At 48.4% G+C, this 18,896-nt stretch overlaps 1 protein-coding gene across 1 annotated transcript; it reads right to left on the bottom strand.

Moving 5' to 3' along the window:
* Window positions 1–1,625: 1,625 nt before the first annotated feature.
* Window positions 1,626–10,247, bottom strand: NRN1 (neuritin 1). The gene is made up of 3 exons (XM_071553304.1): window positions 9,777–10,247; window positions 5,641–5,785; window positions 1,626–2,920 (listed from the first exon to the last, which is right to left on the bottom strand). Exons 1-3 carry the CDS (start codon window positions 9,829–9,831, stop codon window positions 2,689–2,691), a joined length of 432 nt encoding a protein of 143 aa, XP_071409405.1. The 5' UTR covers window positions 9,832–10,247; the 3' UTR covers window positions 1,626–2,688.
* Window positions 10,248–18,896: the final 8,649 nt, after the last annotated feature.

Below are 18,896 nucleotides of genomic sequence, written 5' to 3'. Positions count from 1 at the left end.
TATCCTCCTCGGTGGAGGGCTAATTGAGGGATGTGCTAATTACGGAGATATTATCCATTAGTAACTGAACCTCACGCCAAGATAACTCCAGTCCTCTAATGAGCTGGAAATCGACCCCTTATTACGGCGTTTCAGCTTTCTTCTGAGGGATGAGGAAAAGCTGGCAGGCTCCCTTCCACTATCTTCCGACGGACAGGCACCGTCCAGCAGCCGGGAATGCGGGGGCGGCGGCGGGAGCCGGGGAATGCCGGCAGCGGGCGGGACCCCGGGGCGGAGCGGAGGGGGCTGTGCTGGCGGGGGTCCCACGGGCCCAGCCGGCGTAGACAGCAGGCTGCGGAGCCCCTCGCACCCCAGCATGGTCTCTCTCTTCCGTGTCTCCTCGGCATATGGCATTTCGCTCTACAGGAAACCATAACAGCAGCGCCTGACCTCATGAATACAGAGATGTGCATAGAAAAATCAATTTAAGTCTAGATCCTCTGTGGGGAGGGAAAATAACCCAAACCATTTAACAAAGCTCTACTCTCCAGGGTTTTCCTTTTTCTTTGGTGGTGGGGGGGGTTGAGTCTAGAGGGAGGCCAAAGGAAAACGAAATTCGAGCAGACCTGTGTCTGCCGAAGCGAGGCTGAGTTCTGCAAAGCCCCCCCCAACACACGCATAATGTATTTTATCATTAAAAAATCAACATTGCTTCCAGTGGTAAAGGCGCCTGGCTCCAGTTCCTGAGCACATTCGTTGCTGGGATTCAATCCGTTTGGGAAATGCAGATTGGCTTGCGACCCACTGTTTGATTTATGAACTGTTACATTTGCTATTGCTTACACATTACATTGCGGGCCTTGGGAAGGGAGGGGAACAGGGAGAGGGGGCGAAGGAGAGACCCTGCCACCCTACACATTGGCAAAGGAGAGCTATTACACAGGCTCCCCGCCGAAATAAATCACCTCGCACCAATTCGTGGTCCTTACCTCCCCATCACCCACTCACCCACCTACCCACCCACCCCCGGTTGCCAGCTGGGCTCCCGTTTTATAAGTAAAAAGAACGTGTTTACTCTTTGATGTGTATTTCTTTATAAAGGCATCAGGCGCCTATAAATAGCCGAGGTTAGAGCAGCTTGTGCTGCGAAATCAATACCCCGGCCCCCCCTTCCCCTTGCTCCTTCGGCTGAGCTGCCTTATTAATTATGAAAGGACTCCTCAGCGCCCCGGCTCCGCAGCCTCCTCCTTAATGGTGGTTGCTGCCTTCCCTCCGTCGGGGCTCCGCACCGCTCCGCGCCCGCGGGAGAGCCGCGCCGCCCGCCCCCGCCTCTGCGCGGGGCTCCCTTCACCAGGCCCGGGCTGCGAAACGGGGGTGCTGCGGTTCTCGGTTTCGGGAGGAGGAGGAGGAGGGTGGGAGGATTTATAGCGTACTTTTAAGGAAAAAAAAAATGAAGGGGGAAAAAGAAAGGAAAAAAAAAAAAGAAGAAAGGCTCTGACTAAGCGACTCAGCCACCCTGTCCTTGTTTGAACTGAAATTGCCATGTTCGTCAAGGGATGGGTTGAGAATTTAGACTTCCTTGCCTTAAAAGCCCTGTCCTTTCCAATATACTCTAGGCATATTTTATAAAAAGGACGACACCCTCATTTCAAACAATAATTTTTATTTTATACTTCTGTCTATACTTTGTAGCAAATCTTTTTTTGTTATTTTTTTGCTGAATTGACTTTATAATAAACTTTTGTTTAAATTACATTTTTCTTCTCTTTTAAAATCAAGGCTCTTTTTTTTTTTCAAAATCATTTTGCTGTTGTTGTTTTCTTTAGGTTTACATTTAAGCCCCCTTTTTGTGATCTCTACGGTTGGATATTCAGGTATTTTACTGGTATGTGTAACACCTAAAACAAAGAGGAGGAAAAAATTAAAGGCAGTGAATTCGGAAAGATGCCTTCGAACAGCAAGTAAAGGTAAACTCTCAGAGATGTTAGCAGCATTCCTTCACTCCTCCGGGCATTTAGACACGTCTTTCTTTCGCTTGCTCCTTCCTTCCTTAACTGTTCGTTTCCCTCTCTTTCTCTCCCTCTCTCGCTCTCTTTTCCCCTTGAGGAAAAATGTTCTTTTTTATTTATTTTTTAATATTTTTTTGCAGTGGAATGACCAAAAAAATCAAGCGACTGTGGAGGAAAGATGAGAGATTGTGAATTATTCACCATATGCTTCACACGTGGACATCTACCTTGGGTTTCTCGCCAGTGCGTTTTTCTGTCTGCGGTTTTCGTTCTCGCCTCTCACACTGCCACATTTTTAGTGGAGCCCGTGGCTCGCCGGGAGGTACCCGGCCAGTTACAGCCTTAGCAGTAGGTGGCCCAGAGCCGTTCCTGAGATTGCTTTTGCGCAACGAGGGCTCGAGTTTGTTTCTTTATTTTTTTTTTCTATTTTTGATTCGAAGCGATAGTAAAGCTGAGGTCCGATTTGGGCTGCACGCCGCTGCCTGTTTGGTAACATTTGGCAAATAAAACACAAAAAAAATAATAAAGGGAGAACGCTTCCACAGTCCTACATGGGTGTTTCACCATCATCAGCCACCACCACCACCATCATCATCATCATCAACCACAGAAAAGCACAACGTCCCCAAAGCAACGGATGGACACTTCCTCTATAGATCCAGCACATGGAGAGGGTGTGGGTGTGAGTGTGCTCGCCCCCCTAGAAAGGCAGCCAGGTCACTAGGGCAGCCCACAGAGCCGCCAGGAGCAGGGGCAAGGCCGGCGGGAGGAGGGACGGTGCCGCGCCGCTGCCGCCTCCGCACAGTTCAAATAAGCTGCCTTGGAAATCGAGGTTTTTGGACTCCCGTCTCAGTTTCTCCCAGAGGTCTGTCGCTCCTTCCTGGCAATCGGTGAGCGCTGTGAGGGTGCAGGCGTGGAAATCATCCCAGTACCTGCAGGAGGGGAGAGCAGCCGGCATCAAAACAGGGACGAGCCCACCTTCCTGGGGAGGGGGCCCGCCCCCTCGGGCCCACCGCCCCCACCTCCCGACGGCGGAGCTGGGCAGGGCATGCCCTGGAGGGAGGCTGGAGCCCGGCGGGGAGGAGCCGCTGGCTGCGGTTTTGGCTGTACCCCCTCCCCAACCCCGCCTTCGACACCAGCCCGGGCGGGGTGGTGCAAAAATTGCTTTGCTGCGTCCCTGACAGAGAGGTCTTTGGCTGACGTGGGGAGAGGGCATGCATCCCTCGGCTGGCAAAAGGAGCCCACGGGCTCGTCCCAAGGGTTTTTCGTCACCAGTGGGAGCGGGCAGGCGGGTGTAGGAAAGGCACCGCTTTTCCCAGGCGGGAGGGGCCTTGTGCCGTGTTAAAAACTCTCGGGAGGTATCTCCTGGAGGGGAGCGGGCCCTTACTGCATGGGGTAGGAAGGGAGGAGGAGAATAAGAAGCAGAAAGAATAGGAGGAGGAATTGAGCATCTTCCCACTTGATCCTTCCTGAGCGCCTAGCACGGACCCGCAGCGGGACGGCGGGAGGGATCCCTCATCCATGGCCAGTGGTCTATAGGCGGCAAAGGGATTCTCCTTCCCTAGGATAATTTCTAGCTGTTCCCACGCATTTCCCCTATTTCTTACAATTCCCTTTTTCATCGGAGCTGTACCGGCGTTTGTCGCTGGGGCAGGACCGGTCTCATGGCCCCACCTGGCGAGGGGGCGGGAGGACCTTTCCTCTCCACATCTGTATTATCGAAAATCACCCCGATCCTGCCCTCTGCCTCCTATTTCCCCCATGCCTCAAGGCAGACTTCTGCAAATCTGTATCTCGCTTTTCTTTCTTTTCCTTTTTATCCTCCCCCAAAGTAGTCCTACAGCCTCTAATTTATGAGCACTCTTAGCTGGTTGTAGACTCCCAATGTTTGATACATTTGTAATAAATAATGAGATACTAAGAAGCCAGAGTCTGAGAGTGTGCCTCTCCTGCAGTATTTCTGCTGTAATTGCATCTCCCAAAGGAAAATTAAATCTTTCACCATCTTCTTTCAATACACATCACGGCACAGGGCGAAGACAATCGGGTGGTGGGAGGTGATCGGGGAAAGGGTCTTTCTTGGAAAATAGGTACTTTTTACAGGTCAGGACCACCTCAGGTCTGGCACTCCAAGGCAAAAGGACACTGCTGACACTGGGTGCTTATTTCTGATGCAGGACCCAAGGTAAATGGCACCTCAGCATTTACAGAGAGGTGCCAGCCTTAGTAGGTGTTTGACTCAGAAATCTCTAGGTAGAAAGAGAGGAGTGTTCCAGAGTCTCTTCTCACTTTTCTTTTCCCTTTCTTACCTTTTCTCCTTTTTTCCCCTTCCCTCCCTCCCCCTTTTTTCCCTTTCTTTCTTTTACTTTTCCTTTTTTCCTTTTTCCTTTTTTCCTTTTTTTTTCTTTTCCTTTTTTTCCTTTTCCCTTTTTTCCTTTTCCCCTTTTCCTTTTCTTATTCATGTCTTTCGTTTTCTGATTTTCGTGGAACAGAATCAGGGAAAAAATCCTCTTTCAAACATATTTATCACTGGAGACATTATCTAATGTCTAAATATTCTTTTTCCTTTTTTAATTTTTTTTTGTCAGTTGGTTGCTTTTGGGGTTTTTGCTTTGTTTTGGTAGGGTTTGGTTGGATTGGGTTTGATTTTTTTTTTTTGAGAGGGTTTGGGTTTTGTTTTTTTTGTTTTCTCCCAGGCATATCGGAAATGCCCCTTTCTGCCTCCCTGTCTGGAACGCGAAAAACTGCCCGGGAAAACTACCCCAAATGTAGGGCTCCTCCAGCTGTCCTAGTTCCTCCAGCTCCGGAGAGGAATTGGGAAGGAGTTCCTGCCCATTTTGCAAGGCGAACTGGTTTTCTCCCTTGATATATTTTTGTCGTTGTAATAATAATAATAATAATAATAATAATAATAATAATAATAATAATAATAATAATAATAATAATAATAATAATAATAATAATAATAAAATAATAATCCATTTTATCATTGCTCCTTCCTCTTATTCCCCCCTGTGCCAGGAGCTCGACGAAACGAGGGGGAAATGGGCTTTCCCGGGGCCATGGAGGTGGCAGAGGAGAAGTGCCGTCTCTGTCGCTGGGTGATTCATATCATATCTGGACTCTTATTAATTACGTTTTGTTTTCCGAGAAATCCCCTCCCCAGCGCCAGGGTAGGCTGTCTTCCCCGGGCCTGCCTCTGCGTCCAGCGCTCGGGGGAACCCCAGAGCCTTCCACTGAGCCTGTGTCCCGAAGGCATCAATAAGGAAAAGGATAAAGATCCCCTTGAAGCGAATGCCAGCATCCCAGTGCAAAACAGGGCAGGGAAAAATACAAGAGAGGAGCTAAGGAGGGGAGGGGGAAAAATAAACCAAACAAACCACCCCAGATTCACGGAGGCAACAAATAAAAACGACATTGTAAGAATTCCCTCCAGACTTCACTATTCCCCAAGGCCGGCCTGTCCCCATGGCAGTGCGCTTGAAAGGACCCTGGAGCACAGAATAAAGCCCCAAAGCTTAAACCCCACCTTTCTTCTGTTCCTTCCCTCCCTTCCCCCACCATCCAGCCTCACCTCCCTTGCCCACCCCAGGGTGATCCCCTAGTCCCCTTCTGCCCCCGCGGCCCCGAAAGAGAGAGAGGAAAGACCTACGCGCAAATCGTTTGGAGATTTCTCTTGTCGTCCAGGTCCTGCGGGTAGTTGGCCATGTTATCGCCCAGCCGCAGCAAACAGTCCGAGAAGCCCCTAAAGACCGCATCGCACCGCCCCGCCGCTCTCACCGCCTGCACCAGGTATGCTGGGGGGGCAGGGGCACAGGTCAGCACCGCCGGCCCCCCGCCCGCCCCGACCCTCCGCCCCGCCGCCCCCGACTCGCCTCTTTCCTCCCGCCTTCCACCCTTACCCCACTCCACCCCTATTGCATTGCTAAAGGCGCGACCTGGGGCAGGAGAGGGGCGGTGGGACCGAGCCAGGGTAGCCATCGGGCAGTCGAGGAGGTGAGCCACAGGCTTTTCACCCTTTGCATTTTTAGTACCGAAGGTTGGGTGCCCGTGGCTTAGCAGCGCTGAAATCAGTATTTTTTATTTTTTTCCTTTTTTTCCCCTTTGAGGGGCGGTGAAGATGCACAGCCTACTTCTCCCCCGACTTGATCCTTTGTTAGAAAATTCCGCCTTGAATCAGCAGGCGCGTTTCTTCGTACAAATGCAGGCGCACGCATACGCACATGCTCCCTATCGCCCAGGTCGTTGGGTAAATACCGTGCAAGGAGCAGCGGGAAAAAAAATTAAATTTTAAAAAAAAATCACTAGAAGGAGCTGCTATAGAGATACGCAAAGAAGGCACCGCCAAGTCACGCAGGCACCAGCCTGGCCATTCTTGTGCTCAGGGAGGCAGTGCGGGACGGGGCCAGGGTTAACCTCACTCCCCCGCTGTCCCGGGCACCCCTCTGGATGGTTGTAGGAAAGGGTGCCCGGTTCAATACAATAGGAACCAACAAAAGAACAACCGCTCTGCAAACGGGAGAAAAAATGAGTTATCGCGTGCGTGAGATGACTCCTCCCGTGTGGCCCGTGGGGGCACGGGACGCGACGGAACGCAGGACCCACGCCACGGCCTGTGCCGCGCACAGCATCGCGCACACCCCCGCAGCATCCCGGCAGGCTGGGGTACCCGGGCTCGGCGAGGAGTCTGATCCACAATGCTTTCCTCCTGCCTGTGAGGGGAGCTGGGGAAGCCGTGGTGTCCCTAGGCTTGGGGGATGTCGCTGCGGCCAGCGGGGGCGGAAGGGGGCTGCCCCACTCCCTTGCGGAGGAGCTCCCTGCCACCCACACCGTCGGGTGTTGAGATGGGGGTCCCCTCCAGCCCCGTGTCCCCAGGGTATGGCTGTGACGGAGGCTGTGTCTGTGTGTTTCCTTGCCAGGTACCAGCTAAATGGCTGACTCCAAAAGAGACTGTTTCAACCCAAATCCCCCTCTTGCGTTTGATTCATCGCTAACATGACTTGGTGGCCACTCCCCTCTACACACACACCAGTACCAGCCGTCACATCAAACCCCCAGCAGGCTCCAGACATTGGCTACGATAGGAAAAAAAGCCAGGCAAACAAATAGAGAAGAAGCGAGGACCATCCCGAGGGTAAAGCCATGTCCTATAAAACCCGCGCCATCCCGATCCGGCAGCTACAGCGGGAAAGGGGAGGGGGAGTTGCCGCGAATTTCTCCAACACCGTGTCGGGCTGTATTGAAAACACGGGGTTCGAAGAGAAGCCCTGCCCCAGGCCGGGACCGGGGTATGGGAGAGGGTCAGGTTTGGGACCAGCTGCGAGCCGAGCATCCCTCGTCCCCGAGGGAGAGCTTGGCCCTGTCTGCCCGCGCCGCTCCCTCCGCACGGGGTACCTCCTGCCCAAAGCCGACCTAAACCCCACAAATAAATTTTTTTTAAAAACAAAAGCGGATAGACAAGGGTCCTGTCTGGTTAAAAGACAGCGGGATTTCTCTTGAACTGGGTCGGTTGAGCTTTGCCGTGGCCACGACCTTTCACAGCCCCTGCCCCCATTCCAAGGTAAGAGAGTGCAGCAATGAGCAACGCAGAAGGACCGCAGGAGCCCTCCGTGACGGACCGGGCCCCTTCCCAAAACCCAATTCCCGTCCTGCGACTGGTGCATCCCTCCTGCCCCTTCCGTGGACATTCAGTCCCCGTGCCGTTAGCCCTCCCACCCTCCCACCTTGGTCACCTCCCAAAATGTCAGGTATTTCGGACAGTTGCAATCCTCTTCCTCTCTGCCCAATTTTTTTTATTTTTTTTTTAAATAAGCCCCGGTGCATAGACATTTTGGGAACGAGCCGAACATCCATTTCACACGAGCAGCTACCGGGGACGGGGCAAAGGCAAACGACCCTTTGCAAACCATACACCGACAACCAGAGGCTGATTTCGGGGAGGAGGGAGGGGGAGGGGGGGTGCGGAGAGGAGGGAGGGGGAAGGTTACCCGAAATACCGAAGGAGGAGCAGAGTGGAGAAAAGCCCTCTACGGGCTTCAAAGCCGTCCCCTCCCAGGGCACCGCAAAGCCACCGCACCGCCACCATCCCCGCGGTGTGCAGCAGTATTTGGAGGTAACTTTCCAAATGACTGCTCATGCTCACGCCAGCCCGGGAACGCCGTTTTCCAGCGACTCTAGCTACCTTTTGAAATTTCACCGTCAATAAAATCCTTCCTCAGTTGAACCAAATAAACACAAAAGAAAGAAAATCCTCCTCCTTCTCCAAACGAAAGAACGAACACACAAACAGAAAATGCAGGGACTGAAATAAAGGATATCATCCAGATAAAGCCTTCCCCTTTCTTTCTTTGACAGTAGAAAAAATGGCTTTCTGAAGAGTTCAGCCTCATTTAAAATGGAATGGCAATACGAATGGAGAGGTTTGCATCATTTAACCATATTTTCTAGAGGTCAGCATTTCATTGCAATATTTCTTTGGTTTTTTTCCCCCGTTTTCTACATGAGGAAACGTTCAAGGGATTTTGCCTCCCTTTTTAATTCCCTCCTCCTTTTTTTTTTCCCTCTTTTTTCTTTGGTACTTACAAAATGCTGCAGAGGTTTTTTGGAGAGGAGGGTGACCGAGCAAAAGGATCTCTAAATAGCAATGCCGAGCATATTTTTTTTCCAGTTGTATCAAAATTCCTTTGCAGGCAAATATTTTCAAAGGGCTCTTCACACCTTATAGTCTAGATAATAAAAGATGTGTTTTACTCCCACTTTCCTTAAAGCCCAGTTTTGGATCATGCTCGGGAATACACATATTCAATATATAATATTTAAAATTTGTCTGTACAGGACCAAAGTGGTCATTAACTTAGAGATTGTTCAATGTCAGGAACTCAAAAAATTTCCAGCAAAGAAATGTTGTATCAAATGAACCCGAGAGCAAATCGACAAAAGCAACCATTGAAAAACCCAAGATATTAAACAAAACCAGCAACGAGTACACAAAAACACACACCGGCATGGAAGGAAACCTGTTCTATTTTAAGTAATGGCATATGTAGAAATTTTTTGGACCCTCTCGATTTTTGACAGCTTTTATCCAAGGACAAAATTACAGATTGGGCAGTGGGACTCCACAATATTTTAAAATATTTTTTATTTGTTTAATCCCCTCATTTGGGACAATTGTTTTTTTAAAGTTAGTATTGGGGTTTTCTTGATTTTAGGCTGCTGTGCAAATGGGAAAGCCTTCAAGTTCCCAAAGGGAGTCCTTCGTTTGTCCCACTGATTTTTTGCAAAAAAACTTTCCACCTATATCTCTCGCAAGCCATTTTGTGTCGATTCTTGTTTTTCTGTCCCTCGGGGAAGGGGGGAATTTCGTAGCACTGGAGTTATCAAATTGTAAGAGGAAAGGAATGCAGGGGATATCCGAAAACCAGACACAAATGCAAGCGTTCGTGGAGACGGAGAGAACAGGAGGGAAAAAAAGGAGGAAGGGAGTGTGGAATAAAAAGCTAAGTATGAGTGAGCATGCACCGATTTAGGAGAACGAACAACAAAAGTGATTTCAGAGGAATCAGAAATCGGTTCCCTTTCCTGCGGACTCCCCTGCTTTGACAGCGTGCCGAACCGCGAAGGTGCCACCGCGAAGGACGGGCAGCGGGGAGAGCCGAGCGGGCGTCCCGCCGCCACCCCGCACCGCACCGCGGGGCCCCGCGCAGCTTATCCCGACATTGCGCTCCTGCATGCATCAGCCGCGCTCGGGTGCGCACAGCTTGACACGGAATTTGGCAGTCCACTTACCTATCTGTACAGCAAGGATCAGAGAAATATAACTGCCGTTCAACTTAAGTCCCATCCTACATTTAGTAAAACCATTTGCGGCTGCAGATCTTTAAATAGTTACTTTGGAGAACGTGGGGGAAAGCTGAAAAATAGACATTGCCAACAAGTTCCGAGCAGCGGAGGACTTTGCAGACAAGGGGGGGAGACAAGAGAAGGAGAGGAAGAGGGAGGCAGCGGGAGAGGGCGAGGAAGGCTGGCTGGGAATGGTTCGCTCCATTAGGAGGGGGCGGAGGAAGTACAGCCTCACGCCCACCACCGGCCCTGACGTGGGGGGATGACACCGACCGGGTTTTTTCCCCCCTTCTTCATCTTCCTTTTTTTTTTTTTTTAATAAATGTGCACCTTGGAAGAGAAGCGCCATTTATAGGCATCATAGGCTGGATTTACCCGCTCTCCCCGAGTCCCCCCGCCCCATTAATCGCCGAGAAACTCCCCCTCAACCCCGCGTTCCTCGTGCCCTGTGTGATGGAGATGGGGGCGGCAGCCGGGACCGTCCCCCCGGGGCGGGAGAGATGCGGGGGCGGGAGGGGGTACACACGCACACACAGACACACAGACACACTCACACGCACACACACACACACACGCACGCAGACGGAGGAGCCACCCCCCGGGGGTGGGGATAGCACGGCAGAACTCCCCCGCCCCCGGGGCCGCCCCGTCGGGGCTGGCCGGCCCGGCCCCCGTGCTGCGCAGCGCTGGGGGGGGGGGGTGAAAGGGAGGTGCGGGGGTCCCCTCCCCCCGCCCGCCCCTCCCCCACCATGACGTCACCCTCAGGCTGAGATTTGGGGGGTGCGGGGGGGGGCTGGTCTCTCCCAGCCGTACTGTCGGTGCTCCATGCCGGCGGCAGCAAGGCTGGCTGTGGCACCGCAGAGGGTGGCGCGGGAAAAGGGGTCACGCGTGGGGCAGCCCTGGGGAATCGCAGTGGGGTTGGCTTGCAGCTGGGTCCTAAACACCCAGACATCGCACCCCATCCTCTGGGGACAGGCTACAGCTCTGGTGGGGCTGGGTGGAAGGAATGGGGCTGGCGGAGGCTTCAATGAGCCCTGCTGGGGACAGGGCTTGTTCTGGGTTAGTCCATCAACCTGGCAACCCCATCAAGGCCATCTCTTCCAGCAGTAGGAGAGGGAACTCAAGGTGCCGACATGGGCTTCTTCCTGTGCTACATCATCAGACAAAACTCCATCCTACAACCTTCTCCAATGGCTCTTCCACTGCAGAGTTTTTCCCCCCAGCTCAGCCCTGACCTTCACCAGCCATCTGTAGCACCTCCAGGAGCCAACAGGCACTGATCAGACTGAGAACTACTGTTGGCCTCCACTCTTCCCAGTCCCAGGTTTCCTCTCCTCTGCAGTCCCATGGTGCCAGCAATGCTGCAGGGCCCTGGACTAGCTGGGCTGCTGGTTGGTCCCTCTCTTTTACAAACCACACGTGTCAATACTCAGACCTGAATGACAGAGAGACAGCAGCTGCCAGACTGAGTCCCTAGGATCCCCATGGGCTGCAAATGCCTGAAGACCATCTGGCAAGGACAGGGATTGCATGGAGTTAAATGACAGTGCAACTGGAAGTAAGGAAACCAGAGGACAAGAGGAAAAGCTCCATTCACAAAACACTGCTGATGAATGCCGCTGCCTCTCTAGGCCTACCTAGTATGTGCAGTGGCAGTCTGAAAGTGCATCCTCTCAAAGCCACCATGAAATCCTAACCTCTGTTTCTCCAACTCAAAAGCAGGGATAATGTTGGATAATTACGCCAGCCGTCAGCTTGGGCCCACAGATGAAAAATGCCGGCTTGTCTCCTCTGCACCTTTCCATTATTTCTTTTGTTCCACCTTTTCTTCCTATTTATAGATCTCCACTGTGGACGGAGAGATGAATTAGAGGACAGAGCTGGCTGAAAACTAACCTGAGGAATTAAAAAAAAAAGTTTCATTTTCAGCCAGCTCCCAGAGCCAGTTCAGCACATGGGCACATGGTAATGAATGAAGTGCAAGGCACAGGCCATGGGGCTATGTCCCCTGGTATCTTGCTCTTCCATTCACTCCACCATAAAGCTGCATGCCAGAGTAGGGTTGTCTTTTACGCATTCCTGAGGACATTGGCAGTGGCAAGGAGGCTAAGGCTAAGCTTTGCACTGTGCACGGAGTTCTCTTTCAAAGTAACAGAAGTTCTGAGTTTAACCTGGAGCTAAGGCAAAACACTTTTACCCAGCTCTTTGCTGCTGTGGTGATGGGTGATTTTGTAATGCAAGAGAAGGACTGAAGCAGATATGAAAATATGGAGCCCTGTCCTTTACCTAGGAGGGTTGAGTTAAATAGCCCAAAAGATGTTTCATGTCTCACAATTGGTGCATTATCAGCATAAAAATGGAAGAGGGTGAAAGGTGCATAGGTTGAGATACGTGAATATAAACACTGGAGGTACCAATTCTTGGCAGTTTGGCCATTTGTTGCTGCATTTGCTGTTAAGAAGGACAAGGCACCTTTGCAGGAGCACCAGGTTGTGGAGGCTGCAACAAGAGGAATTTCTCATTTCACTCCTCTGCCCTATTGATAACTGTATTCGTTTATATATATATATATATATATATATATATATATATATATATATATTCTATGTATATATATATTGTATGTTTTGTCTGCTCTTTTTTTTTTTTTCCTGGGGGCAGACAAGCTATAGCTTCAGGTTAAAGGTTGGGCTGGCTCCAAGAGGGTTGTGTGGAACATTACGCTCTGCAAAACTGCTTTGGAATGAACTTCGGGGCAGTTTCCAATGCACAATCAGGAAGAGTTTAATATCTGGCTTTTGACATGTCCATCATCACCGAAATGACTGGAGCCTCTGGCAATCTGGCCACAAATCTCACAAGAGCAGGCATTTCTGGGGGATATCTGGCCAAGCAACAAGAAAAAGAGATCTCACAGCTAGAGGCATCAATTACAGAGGAGAAAAGGGCTTGGCCAAGTTCCTCTAAATGTTCTTGACTACTGGGACAGTCCAGCTTTGTCTGAAATTCAAGCCTGGCTCCAGCCTTACCACCTTCCCTACCCCAGGAAGGGGCCCATTGCACTATAGATTCTGAACAAAGGCCAGCGGTTTCAGCCCATCTCAAATAGCAGCACTCTCAGCTCTACTGGGAGCTGGGGAGCAGGATGAAGTGGGGACAGTTGTTTATCCAAATGTCCTTTTTTCTCTCTCTTTATTTGTTCCCAACATGGTATTTGAAGGTATCATGTTTTAGAAGGTGCCTGAATATCAGCCCATCTCTAAGAGACATCTGTCTGTGTTTAAGCAGAGGAGCGTCTGCGTTAGGACAATTTGCTCATCAGCACGATTTTGCCCTTGTTTTTAAGAAAAAGGGCTCCGTCCTGGCAGCAGTCTCATGCTCTGCTTGTTCGGGTTGGCGGCCGTGTCATCCCGTGGCGGTGTGTGATTGCTGCCGCGGCGGGGGCAGACGGACAGAGCCCACGGCTGCTGGCCAGATATAGCTCTGCCAGAGATAGCGACGAGCGCAGCGTGGGCTGTTCCGTGTGCCAGGGGGCTGGGGGAATATTTGGGTGGGCAGTCTTGTGCTGCTGCTGCTGCCGGGCACAGAGCAGTGTGCCGGGCAACTCATTTAAATCCAGCTCAGCTCCATCGCAATCATCTGCCACAAGGGGACCCACCGCGTTTAGAGGATATGTTTTCTCATTTAGCTTTCGCCTGGCTGACTGTCATGGCTGAACCTCAAAACAGGCAGCCGGCTCAAGGTAACAGAGAGCTGCTTTCCCTGGCAAAGCTGGCTGCATCTCGGCAATACTTTTTCCCTTCATCCGCTTTTTTTTTTTTTTTTTTTTTAAATAGTGCAAAATATCTCTTCAAACAGCTCACACCATGGGCTTCTTACTTCACGTTTGTGGGCTAGTAATAGAGATAAAAATGAAATTTTTAGAACTGTCAATCAGAGACCGATTTATTCTAAGCATGGGCTCAGGTTGGAGGGGAGGGTCCAGCGATCACGGTGATATTTAAAAGTCCCTCCCATGGGTGTTGAGAAATGTATTCGCTCTTAGCTCATCCTGCAGTAACACTGCCTCTACCAGGAGGTGACCGTTTGCTTTTCCTCTCCTGCCCCTGCTGAAGCGGATATGAAACTGAAGCCAGTGACTTGTGTCTCTGCACCCTCCTGTCACAGAGCTCTCCTGAGAAGGAGGGACAGACTGACAGATTTACAGCCCTGCAGAGGTGTCCTGTCCTCATTTGTGCTGTGGCTCCCAGTCTTCAGCTGCTGCCTTCCCTAGAGGAATGTGGTCAGCCAGAAAAATACATGCAAATATCAAACCTATCTGATAAATGAATAGATATTCACAGTATGATTCTCCAAGATTCTATTTAAGCAGAAAAATTATGAGAACACATTGAAAATGTGACAGGTAGGATTAAAGAAATACCTTTTGATAACAACCAGACTTCTAAAGGTTTTTTTTGGGGTGATCTTTTTCATTAGACATCTGGTTTCATTATTGGCTGGATGTGTCTGCCTTTAGCTAAGCAGAAAAAAAATTAAGGTTATGGATCCAAGACTAGAATTTGTCCCACATCTGTCTAGAAATTAGTATACAAATGCTGCTTATCATTCACTACAAAAGTCATTGTCATTTGAGGTCTGTGAAAATATATTTCTAAAATATAAACCAGTGTTCTGGTTCCAAATACAAAATTGTGAAAGAAAATAGTATATGACTGAGTGTGTGTAGAAGGGACATTATCGACTGATAGAAAATCCTTAAAAAAATAGATAATGCTGATTTAGGTATTTATAACCTATTTGACACAGAAAAAATATTCGATATAAACTTTGAAAGTGATTAGAATGATGTAATCCTCAGGCCCAGTTTCTGGGGTTTTCAAAGGGGAAGAGCAGAATACCAGAATTCTATAGGTTCGTTTGAAAAACTCAGTCTCTCTGTTCATTCTTCAGTAATTTTTTCTTTTAAAAAGCAGTCTTCAAAAACTAAGGTATCACTTGACCATGATCAGCTTGTGCCAGCCAATCCAGTAAGGAAAGCACAGTCTGTTATAGAAAGAGTAGTGTTTGCATTTAACTGCACTCCTCAGGGATATATTTTTAGGATGGTGCCTGTGCGTTCACTTAAAATGCTGAATCTTATGAGCATGACCCCTTTACATTGGATTGTGGCACTGGCATTGCTGCTGAGCCCAGGCAAGCTGAGGGGAGGTATGCAAGCCTGTGCTGCTCTAGCCAGATGGAGTTCACACCCACTACAATTATGTTTGCAACACATGATTTGCTTAAGGTGTCTGTAGATGTTTCAAAAGAGTAGGGTGGTTTCAGTAATGCAGTCTCAGAAGAAAGCAGTATCAGTCCTTGGCATCTTCACCACTGAAATTTTCCTTCAAGAAGCAGAAGCCTGAGACCAGTCTTAGGTTTTGGTTTTTTTTGTTTTGTTTTGTTTTTTTATTTTGATGGAAAGTGTTGCATGTTTTTCATCATAGGCTTGAGGGAAGTATATAGACTTGGAAAACGGCTGTGAAAAGGCTTGTATTGGTGGATTTCCTGGCATCCAGAATTGCTGTTTTCATATGACATCTAACCATAGGACAACACATATTGGAAGGGACCTCTAGAGGTCATCTGGTCCAACCTTACATAGAAAAGAGTATCTAGATGTGATTATGTAGCACCCTGTGCAGCCTTGGAATCCTCCAGTGCTGGGGACTCCACCACATCCTTGTGGAGGTTGTTCCAGTGGTTGCTTCATTATCGTGAAATCCACACTATGTAAGGAGTTGGAAGGTTTGTGATGAGTTGGATGTATTATGCCAAAGCTGTTGATCACTCTCTGACATCCTTAAGAGATACCTTAGCCCAGATACTTGTCTTCTGAGTGTGTGATAATAACCTTGAATGTACTCCTATGTCATTATGATAATTTTGGCTTCTCTGGTTGCAAATGCCAGTAACCAAGTTCTGGATCTTTGTTCAAAACCAAACTTTGATTCCAGAGTAACAGTGCTGTTGTCAGAACACAAACTGGGTGCATAAAATCTATATCCTCAATATGTATCAATAACTAGTATTAGAAGTTGCTGACTTGTGAACATTTCCTGCTTCTGTGGATGTTGGCAGCAGAAATTCTATTGACCAAAGTGAGATGGGATGTACCTCAGTGGGGTGATATTCTGATTCACGTGTTTCTGCCATTGATTTATAGAGTATCTACTGCCACAGCAGCTATTAACCTTCAGTTACAGTAGGACTTCAATAATTGAAATACCACTCTGAGTTTTCTTTATAACAGTCAATATGATTTGTTCTAGAAAAAAAAAGCATAAATATATATTTAAAGAACAAGCCATATCAGATTTCCAGTTACCATAGGCAGGAACAGTTTTTACATTTAAAATTTTTCTTTATCAGTCCTTATTCATGAAAACCAAAGTTCTAGGAGAACTTGGGGATTTAGGGTGCAGGAAACCAATGTGTTAATTAATTGTGGTCTGATAACACATTGCCAGGACAGATGTTCTGCCACTCACACGGGCATTGCAAGAACTTCAAGCGAGATCTCACTTTGCTAGAAAGGATGAAATCTTGGAGAAAGAATGCATACAAAGGTGAAAATGATTCTGTGACAAGGAAACACAGGTTGGATCTGTACATGCACCTGCATTGTACTTTGCAAAGATGCAACTTCTTCGTCTTGCTCCTTCTCCACTGTTAGCCTTATGAACATGTTTATGACACTGAATACTGGGAAAGGTCAGAGATTAATCTGAGTAGAAAGCTTCCTGATGTGAACTGGGAGCTGTTTTCACAAAATCATGACTTGAGCAGAGATGTATATGTTCATTGAGCCCCATCCTTCTTCAGAACCTGCATTGGGGCCATATTGTGCTTTTCACAACTGGCACAATTAACTCAAATATCAGTGCCATGTGTCAGCTGCCATGTGGGTGATTGCTGCTGGAAAAGTCAGGAGCAGGTCCACAGTGGCTGTTCATAAATGCATGGGGCAACCACACAGCCAGCAGTCTCCTTGAGGTTGTGTCTTGCTTCTGAACATGATCTACCAGTGCCATAAAGAAGCTGGAAAGAGATGTGGATAACTGTGAACTAAGACATTTCCTGCATCTCTTATCCATTGCCATTAGCTTACATGCATCCAGGATCTAAAACCATCTTTGTGAGCATTAAAGCCCTTTGCCTAGTAAAATTAAGGAGTTACTTCTCTTTCTCATGTTGTTCTTTGCCTGTGCCATCTCTGATCATGCTCATCTTTGGGTTTTATATTGAACTGTTAGCTCTGCTAAACTCTAGCAATTCGGGGATTGAACCCCAAAGACCTTGGAGAAGCCCTCTCCAGCTGGGGAATAGGCAGCAGCCACTGAAGGCAGACTGGGAAGTGGCAGGCTGCTGCAGTTTGTCTGTCCTGTCACTAGAGTGAGACATGCTCACAAGCATCCTGGTCTCCTCTTTCGGGAGGTGCTGAGCATGCCTGTGGGGTGCTGGTGCTGGTGCTGGCATTGAGGGGGCACCCTGCCCCATGGTAGACCTTGGCATCCTCAACAGGATGAGCCTTGTGATTAGAAGTTCTCCAGATTACCCCATTCTACTGCAAAGACATATTTTATTTTTTTACAGTTGCTTTAGAATAGTGAAGGTGTGGAAGAAGGTGGGAGGGCCTCTAAAAGTCCTTTGTCATGACCTCTTCATAGCTGTGACTACTAACCCCTAATTCCTGGGTTGATCCTATCTGTAATCCATCAGAGTCCCCAGAATCATTCTATTGACTTCCAAAAGTCTTTGAGGCAGACCATCACACTGCTCAGCCTGAGTGAGACCAAGCAGCAAGATATGTATTGCAGATATTTCTCATTGAGGCAGTAAGGAGAGTGAACTTTTTACTGAAGGTTAAAAAGACAGCAGTAGTTCTGACATCTAAATAAAATGACTCATTGAGGAAACTGCCCTCTCTCCCTTCTGTGACGGCCACCTGAAGACCCATGATTCATGACAATGTATTTCAGAGGGTCCCATAAGGACTTTTCTTCTTTTCTCTCCATTTCTTCTTTTTTTTCCACAGTGAAGTGTGATGCCCAGCCACTGAGTGGCTTGTGCAGTCCAGACAGAGAAAGCAAGCTGTTAAAAGGTAGTGATTGCAGCACTGATCTCTTGCAGGCTCTGCAGTGTGAGGAGGTGGTTCTGAATCACAATGAACTTAATTGAACAAGAAATGGCATTGATTTTCCCTTTTCAGCCCTCCCCATTGCTCACAGCAACAGTGCATTGAACCCTCTGCCCATGCCAAGCAGCAGAATTGCACAGTGCAGTGGAATGGAGATTTTTTACTTTTGTCCTATAATTAACATGTATTTATTTCTAAATAGGGTAAAACTCAAAGTTCTCTAGGCTTTGAACTGTCATTGGGGAAAAGCATTTCTGGTGCAGTATGAGTTTCAGGAACTCGAGGAAGCAGGTTATGTGAGTAACTGTGGCTTGCTCTATACTCTCCTGGCCAGGAAAAAACCTTGTTTGTGAGTCTATCTGATTGTTGAAAGAACAACACACTAGCCAAGCTGCTGAAGGGCTCCTAAAAGGTCACTTTATTCTACTTTCTTAACTTAGTCAGATGAAAGTGCATAAGCTGCCTCCAATCTGCAGAGAAACAAGGAAGAAAAGCTTTCTATACTCCAATTATTGAATCAATGCTGGGTTTTGCCCTGTTAGGCATGTAAACACATAATTACATGTTTAAACAACTAGTGTTTTACTACATAAACTGTGAAACATATTGGTGAACATATCCAGGTGTTATGCTCTTACCTAGAAGTATATGAGGTGTGTGCAAATTTTCCAGTGTCTCTCCCACTGATTTCCCCAAAATGTAAGAAAAAACCTCAAACAAAATTACAAAAATATCTGGGAAATTCACTGGCAAATTCATGGTAACAGTCTTAGTGGTCAGATCCCAGCACAGGTATTATAACTGAGTTGCCTGCAATGCTCAGCTTGTTTTATTCTTGAGGGGAAATCTTCAGCTGAGATTGCCAGGCTGAGCAGGGGAGGGAA

Source organism: Pithys albifrons, chromosome 4 (genome assembly GCF_047495875.1).
Source record: "Pithys albifrons albifrons isolate INPA30051 chromosome 4, PitAlb_v1, whole genome shotgun sequence".
In the NCBI taxonomy this organism is placed as follows: Eukaryota; Metazoa; Chordata; class Aves; order Passeriformes; family Thamnophilidae; genus Pithys; species Pithys albifrons.
The sequence above is the reverse complement of the archived record's forward strand: the minus strand, read 5'-3'. Positions and strand labels throughout refer to the sequence as shown.

What these genes read in the sequence shown, in the direction of transcription:
- NRN1 (XM_071553304.1), bottom strand. Translation starts at nt 9,831, where the DNA reads ATGGGACTTAAGTTGAACGGCAGTTATATTTCTCTGATCCTTGCTGTA. An exon ending in GATCCTTGCTGTACAGATAG is followed by an intron (nt 5,786 to 9,776) that starts GTAAGTGGACTG and finishes CTGCCCCCCCAG; the next exon opens with CATACCTGGTGCAGGCGGTG. An exon ending in AATCTCCAAACGATTTGCGC is followed by an intron (nt 2,921 to 5,640) that starts GTAGGTCTTTCC and finishes CCCCTCCTGCAG; the next exon opens with GTACTGGGATGATTTCCACG.